Source organism: Mus pahari, unplaced genomic scaffold (assembly GCF_900095145.1).
Source record: "Mus pahari unplaced genomic scaffold, PAHARI_EIJ_v1.1 scaffold_11187_1, whole genome shotgun sequence".
In the NCBI taxonomy this organism is placed as follows: domain Eukaryota; kingdom Metazoa; phylum Chordata; class Mammalia; order Rodentia; family Muridae; genus Mus; species Mus pahari.
The window spans coordinates 6307-14646 of NW_018391742.1; the positions used below are offsets into that span (position 1 = coordinate 6307).

At 37.0% G+C, this 8340-nt stretch overlaps 1 protein-coding gene across 1 annotated transcript; it reads left to right on the plus strand.

Annotated features, from left to right (window-relative positions):
- Nucleotides 1-216: 216 nt before the first annotated feature.
- Nucleotides 217-7153, plus strand: LOC115063293 (contactin-associated protein like 5-2-like; the record flags this gene model as incomplete). Its single annotated transcript, XM_029534616.1, has 3 exons — nucleotides 217-435; nucleotides 3724-3795; nucleotides 6276-7153. Coding segments are annotated over 3 exons (488 nt in total), but the record flags the coding sequence as incomplete, so codon positions are not given.
- Between the last annotated feature and the right edge of the window lie 1187 nt (nucleotides 7154-8340).

An 8340-nucleotide genomic window follows, 5' to 3' on the forward strand; every position in this document is an offset into this window, starting at 1 on the left:
AAGAGATAGCCATAGGCCTTTTCTGTGAGATATAGTAGAATGATGTATTGATGCCTGAAGTAAATATATAGTTGAGAAGAGAAAAAGAGATATGTAAGAAGTTTCCTTATTTAAAGAACAATGAGAGAGTTTCAGCCATTTTAGTTAATAATCAACAAAATTACAAAAAATATTTTGAAAGAAAAACAGACCTATGATTCTTTTTATTCATTGCAGAGACTCTTGTGTTGGATCCAGAAGTTGCTAAAGCAAATACACTGGGTTTTGTTGGATGCCTTTCCTCAGTTCAATACAATCATATAGCACCATTGAAGGCAGCCCTCCGTCATGCCAGCATTTCACCTGTGACTGTTGAAGGGACTTTGACAGAGTCCAGCTGTGACTCCATGATAGAATCTGATATGACTGGAGTGACTACTGTTAATTCTCCGTCAGGTACTTGAGAAGTAACACTTCTGCTGTTTTATAGCTCTGATACCAGGTTTTGTTACTGTTTCTTTATTATGAGTGACTTATTCCACTTGATATATTTGTTTTGTCCACAATGTTTTAGAATGAATGGATTAAACTTTTTTGTGGCTGAGTAATATTCCAGTGTGTGCATGTACATGTATGTGTGTGTGTGTACTTATTCATGCATATCTATCATCTATCTATTAAACATCTTTCTGCCTTACATAAATAAGCATGGAGGTTAGTCAGCAACAGAAAGAATTAGGAGAGAATAGGGCTTAAGGTCTTGATTGTGTCTTTTGTGTGGTGCAAGGCTGTCTTGAACCTTTTAGGATTGGATCTTCTGAGGAACTTTGATCAAACTTGTGCTAAGTCAATTATTTCAAGTGATCCTATAATGGTCTATATGATGTTTAGTGGAGAGAGCACATTGACTTAGGGAGGGTCAGTTAAATAACAAGCTGGTTGCAGATGAGGCAGTGGATTTGCATTTTCTGTGTGTTGAAAGACATGGTTGTAATGTGTAGCATTTACTGTCCCTAGGAATTAATTAGCATAGCATTGTAGGTCTCCATTCCTGAGAAGATGTGAAGAAATATCTACTCCGCTCAGGTCAAGAACTGAAGACAGTCCAAAGCTAAGATACGACCAGATTCCAATTTGATGAACTGCTGAGTTTAATTGGTGCTATTTACAGAGATATGAGTGATTGATTACTCACAGGAATAGAAATGACTCAACGATTCATCCCCAAATCATACCCAAGCATGGGTAATAACTTATATAACCTGACAAAGGGAAGCTCACTGGAAAATTTATAGGCAGCTCAACAGCTAAGAAAGGGTCTCTCCCATGTAGTCTTGATAATCTCTGCACATTTCAGCAGCTTTGCTGATCTGAGACTCTACCAGAAATCTTGACTGGTATGAGAACATTACTAATCAGTCCTACATAAGCTTGGGGTAGGAGGGCCCTACTGCTTCTTATCTGTTTCAGTAACTTCCTGGAGTCTTAAAAAATTGTCCTTTAGAACATTCTGTCTCTTTAAAAGTGTTCCTGTAGGGGGAGTGTATCCAAAACATGAAAAGCTTTTCATACCTGGGAAATATATCCATATCTTGGACAAGAAGGTGTCAAAATAAGTCAGGAAATACAGGAAAAAAAAATTAAAGTATTAGTTTCCTACATTAACTTTGATAGACCACTCTTCAGCTACAGAGTAGTACTAGATATCCAAAAAAAAAAATGACAGTGTCTTTGTTCAAATTACTCTTTGACACTCTCAGATAAAGATTATTTTCAAAGGAAATGTATAAGTATTGTTACTTATTTCTGATGATATCTGTCATAATTAGTACTTTGTGAAAGCTCAGCTTTGTTTATTCAGCAAGCAATGTCTAGTAGTGTACACAAAAATGAGAGTCCTTATATACATATATGCAAATACATTAAATATATTTAATACTCAGATGGTATTAAATTTTTGACAGAGAAATGGGGGCTAGGTGAATAGATAAGTAGATATATGGTAGGTAGATAAATGGTAAATGACAAGTATTGATAGATGTATTTATGCATTTACACTAAGGAATTTATTTTTGGAGGTGGGAAAGTTAAAGCTAAGACCTGATTTTCAAATATCATATTCAATGAAGAACAATAGTGAAGAGTAAATGCTCTTGGAATATATCACCAATGTCATAAAAGTTACTTGGTAGAACATGCTCAATAAATGTACGTCAGAATCTATTATCTTATTAAATCTGATGTTTTCTTTGTAGTATCAGTGGACACCCAAAATTTATAAAGTAAATTAATATGTATTATCATATCAACTTCAAAGCACACTAGAAATGGATTAACATATGGAATATATTATTTATAATATTAAAATTAGCACATAAGCTAAATAAAGTTGAAGCCAATTTGAGCTGTGTTAAGACAAAGGTATTATATGAACTGTGGACAGTTAAGATTTGAGTATTCATGAAAAAACAGAAGGAGTTCCTGGAAGGAGCTTTGCCATAAGATGTACCAGAATAAAAAAGTTATAAGTACATAGGAGGTAGTAGCTAAATATCTGGTATTCGTTCCTGTCATCTCCCTCCTTCCCTGACTTTTTCTTTCCTTACCTTCCTGACATTCTATCTGCCTCTGCCTTACTACCTCCTGTCTGACCTCACTGTCAGTTTCCCCGAGATCTGTTACTTCATCTATACTCTTTCCCAGTTCTTCCCTCCCATTTTTCCCTCTGTCTCATTCTGATTCCTTATGACTGATTCCTGTCTTTCATCATCTTTATGTTTTCCTGTCTCCACTCCTCTCTATCTTCTTTCCTATCCATCTCCACAAATTTTTCTTCTTTCCCTATCTAATTCCCTATCCTCTTTCTCCCTTCTTCTCTCCATTCTCCTCTTCCTGTTTACCTCACTTCATATCTTGCAGTCTCTCTCTATTTTTTTCCTCCACATCTCCCATTCTCTATTACATAGCAAAATCAAGGTCACTATATCATAAGTTAAAGACCAGTAAGGGATATATAAGACCCTATCTAAAAAGAACAACTGGACTAGAGCAATGGCTCCCAGGTTAAGAGCATGCACTGGACAGCTGCTCTCCTGGTGAGGGCTGCTCCAAGGTACTAATTCTTCCAGTGCCTTCAGCTATCCTCAGATCTACTCTAGTCAATGCCACTAGAGTACATTGAAGCAAAGAGTAAAGTATGTTTGGAGAAAAAGGTAACTATAGTCCTGTGAATTCTCTAGCAAAGTAGATGGCTGAGGGGAAGTCTGAAGGTACTTGGGCCAGGCAGCACCTTCACCCAGCTCAAGGCTATCTCACAACGTATAAGCTAACGTACTCATAAATTGTAAGCTGTGCATTTTATTCATCTTTAAATATGTACAAAGTTTGTTCATGTTTATGAAATGAAACCTTTTGAGATGAGAGGACAAGGCAGCAGGGGTCAGGTTTGTCCTTCATCTTGTTTCAGAGGCAGTCTTCCTTTTGTCTATATGTCACTTAGATATGAGACCAGCTCCTCTCTCACTAGGAGCACAGTTTGGATCTCCATAATTCAGCTTTTAATATAGGTTCTGGCATTGAACTCAGTGTATCATTTTAAATACCATTTATTTGGGTTCCTTTCAAACACTAGATCATATCTCATTACAGTAATGTTGTTACATTTCATAGGTGTACATTGCATATTCGCTTTCTGTGTATGACTAAATGGTAAAGTATACTTTTTGTGTCTTTTCCTCTTTCAAGTTCCCTTTGGAAAGACAGATGAGCATGAACCACTCACAAATGCAATCCAGAGTGACTCAGCATTCATTGGAGGTAACCTATGACCCCATTCTCTACAGAAAGTTATTTGAAGCCTATGATCATCTAGAACAAGATTCAGTCACTCTCTGTCCAGCACCTAGCCCCTTCATACATGATACAAGATTAACAGCAGATCCTCTTTCAGCGCCAAAAGCTCGTTGGTTTCATTTTGCCATATATTCAGCAGGGAGCTGATTTCTGAAGCAACAGCTGGAACATTTACTCTCAGGCAGGCATCCCAAATCATGTTCATTTCATCCATTTGTCACTTCTAAAGCACAGCAAAAACAGACCGATAAAATTATGTGTATAAAGAAATCACATTCGGGCAGACAGATGGACAGAGCTGCAGTCATTTTCAATTTTCCTTTACTAAGTGACTTGGGTTAGATCAAATGAGCAGGGTGAACCCTACATGACTGAAGTTGCAAATCTAGCAGTCCATCTACTTATGGATAGAGAGCTTGCCTGCTGTGTTTGTAGCTCATCCTCCAACACCTTTGCTAACTTTACTGTATTTGAGTTGACTGTTGGCTGCATCCTATTCTACTTTTCATTCTCTTAGCTAGTCTAAGGGCTACAGTAGTCAGTAGTTTGATGTTCTTATCTGGGCCTTACAATGCAAATTATCTCCCATGTTTGATTTAATATGAGATGTCCGAAATATGAAAATCAATTTATTATTTATAACTCTAGCTGGTGCCTCACCCCTGCATTCTGGCAGCTGGGATGAATGGATCCACAACAGATGGAGCTCTATAAAATCAGTAGAAGTCATTCATTTCACTCCCATTTAATTTGCTTCCACTCTGGATCAGACCTACACTGAGTATAGAGACAGAAGATCAGAGGTACGGTTAAGGCCTGCCTAGAATGAGCACACTGGGAAGGACATAGGAAATCAGGCAATGTAGCAGCATAGACTCTGGTTCCAAAGGGGGGAAAAAAAGAAAAGAAAAAAAAAAGAACTGGAATAGGAGGCGTCCATAACAGTAGCCAACCAGAGAAACAGAAGAACCACCTTTCCTTAGGAAGCTCCTTAAGATATCCTTGTGAGCTGAATGCCATATCCAGGGATGACAATTGAAATATATATATATTTGGAAATCAGTAAACGTCATAGAAACTTTTCACTTCTCTTTTGTTCCTGTAAATTCTCATTTAATAAGCAAAGACTGGGTTTTGCCCTTCTGAACACACTGGCAAACTCTATTGAGTCTCTATTAGTGGGAAGGTTTTCAAAGTTCCACAGGAGATCCTGGGACATTGCCATTCTTCAAAAACCCCTTCAAACCAGTGGCAGAAAAAGAGGGTACACCTGGCACATTTTAATTTAACAGTTGTGCTTCAGAACAGATATTTGTTCCCATCCTGATTAGGCTATGAACTTTGATATTGTATTTTTTCTTTAAAAATATTTGGGAAATGTATTACAAAATAAGTTTAGAATATATAACAAACATGGGTAATCTTAGTTATTCTCACAACTGTTTAAAAAGTGGTTGAAGATAGGTTTGAATATTTAACTGTGTGATATCTAGTCATATAATTAGTACCTTTTAGGCCAAGGACTTCTTGGCAAGGTTGAGCAATAACCAGCAACAAGTTCCTAAAATAGGTACCTTTTCACTAGTTAGACAACTTAGAAAATATGAAATATGCAAATATGTATACTTTGCCAAAAATGATATTATTTCTGATATTGATATTAATTATTAATTTTGTGTACATGTTGTTTTTTGTTGTCTGGGTCGAATTTTTGTTCATTTATTTTGAAATAAAATATCTGTATGTAGCCCAGAATGGTGACATGGAAGAGAAAGCAAGAGAAACTTGCCTCCAAACAATGTAGAAGGCAAGAACAAACTACTGAAAGTTGTCTTGTCATTAACCCAAGTGCTATGTTAGCCAGATAATTACACACACATATAAAATTATACACATACAAACACACACATACTCACATATATACATGCATACATACATGCACATATATAAAAACACATACATACATGCATGCAAACCCAAGAGATAAAGAGAGAGAAAGAGAGAGACAGATAAAGACAGAGACAGACAGAAACAAAGAAGTGGGTATCATTTAGACCAAAGAGTTCTTGGCAAATCTTGATGTATTTTAATTTCTGTGAAGTTTGAGATTGATCTCTAGCAAAAAAACAAAACAAAGCAAAACACAACTCTGGAAACATACAAATGCTTTGTTGTTCTAATAATACATTTATTCTTTGGTTATCAATATAACCTTCTAGAAGAAGCAGCCTTTCTCCCTCAATACTGTGCTTACATGAGCCTTTACAGAAACTGAAAGTTAAGGGGTTCTGAACAGATCTTTATTTCTAGATTCAGGGTAGATTAATCTTTGTATGTTTGTATGTTGGCATTTTTTTTTTTCTCACTTCAATGCTGGCCCATGTCTAACCTGAATCATCTTAGTAACAAATTTCTTTTCTTTCTCTCCTTTTTTTCCCCAACAGGTGTCATAGCAATTGTGACATTTATCACTTTTTGTGTCCTTGGAATCATGGTCCACTTCCTCTATCAGCACAAGCAGTCACACCGTACCAATCAGATGAAGGAGAAGGAATACCCAGACAACTTGGACAGTTCCTTTAGAAATGACATTGACTTGCAAAACACAGCAATCGAGTGCAAACGGGAATACTTCATCTGAACTGTTGTAGGGTCATCTGGTCCTCTTTTTTGCAGAGGTTTCCATCTCTTTTTCTTTTCTCTTTTCTTTCTTTTAGTTTAGGAATTCTCTTTCTCTCACATGCCATTGAATTTTTAGAATACATATGTATCTACCAAGAGCACCAATCTCCTCAACCCAGTTCAGGAGATCAGGTAGCAGTGGATATTGTAATCCATTGGCATATGTGTCATTGTAAAAATGACCACCAGGACAGAGACTTCACTATTTTAAACAAGGAAGAGGCACACGTGCCCACATGCAGATCTATTACTGTAGTCCAGTTTCTAAATTTTACTCTTCAGATTCTCAGGCACTTGGTCTTGCCAGCTTCTATTAGACTTGAGCTCTGTGGTGTTTGCCTTTAACAAATGTCCCTGGTCAATATTATATTTTTAGGTATTATGGCTTTAGAGAAGAAAATGGAGTGTATGTGTATGACAGAGAAAGATATTGTCAGATCACCTTTTAAGGGATGAGTTTATCAGGGAGCAGTTTCCCAATTAAGCAGGAAAGTATGAAGAAAAGAAAATCTACCCAGAGAGAGCAATATTTGTTCTTTTAGGTTCCTTCTGAGATAGGAGGGGAGTTTTGAGATATTAGGTTACAAAGAAATGTTTGTAAAGTTGATAACCTGTGTGTGTGCGTGCGTGTGTGTGTGTGTGTGTGTGTGTGTGTGTGTGTGTGTGTGTGTGTGTGTGTCTAAATCAGGTAATTCCCTCTTGTCATGGCTTAATAAGCTTAGTTAGTGTGTTAACCTGACAAGGCAGCATTCATTTTCCTGCCAATAACATTTCTCCACTCAGGACTTAGATTTCTGACTCCATTAGCAGGTGGGGAGCTGAGTTGAGAGAGGCTATAGGTCTGCATGGGATCTAGAATGGCAGTTCCCCATAGCACCTTGGGGAACAAAGAGAATGTACTCATAGAGCCCCAGTTATAAGAACACCCACCTGGTAGACCCACGACAGAGGGATACTCATCTTGCCTGCTAGATCTCTTGGCATTTGAAAAGAAATAAGGGATGTTTTAGTATGTTAGCTTAATGTCCATACCATAAACAGCCCCCTGACTCAATTCATTATCCTTTCCATAGAATACCATACTTTCTAATACTAAGTGAATGAATAGTGGACAGCTACATTTGCCCTCTTGCTATGCTATTTTGAGGCATGATACCAGGAGGTTTCAAGAAAGATATGATGAAGTAGCTGTTCCTGTAACTTGCCACTTGCCTTCTCCACATTACTAGAGCATGTTAGCCATGATCTTTCAAAGATTTTCCTAAAAAAAATAAATGTACATGTATGTGGATAGTGGCAGCATAAGCAGAATTCAAATAAAAGTCTAACTTGTTTCTATGAAAAGACTTAGGCCAATCTAACTGAGATTGTAGGAAAACTGGAAAAAGTAAGGGAAAAAAATGAAAAAATATCATGAACGTTTAATCCAATCAAGAAATGTCTGGTAAAGGAAGAATGTACAGGTTACCAGGATTTACATAATAGAACACATATAATGACTTCATTCTAACAACAGAGATAGTTCCCAAGAGGCAAGGGACTAGATGTTATGTGGGGCAGTGTGGTTACCTCTATATGAGAGTGTTTCATAGGAGTCCTTAGTTTGTGAACCACATCATGTTTTCCAGTCTGTACCTGCACCCATGTATACATAAGTGTCTCATGCAGTTGACTGATGTGTCTAAGTAAGACAGTAATGCATTTCAGGCTTTGGGTTCTTTTGGTTGCAAAGCATAAAATTCATTCAAAGAAGCATCTTGAATTTGCTGTGTATAATCTTGATCATTTCATGGTAACAATATTTTTAACTGTACCATTGGACCACCT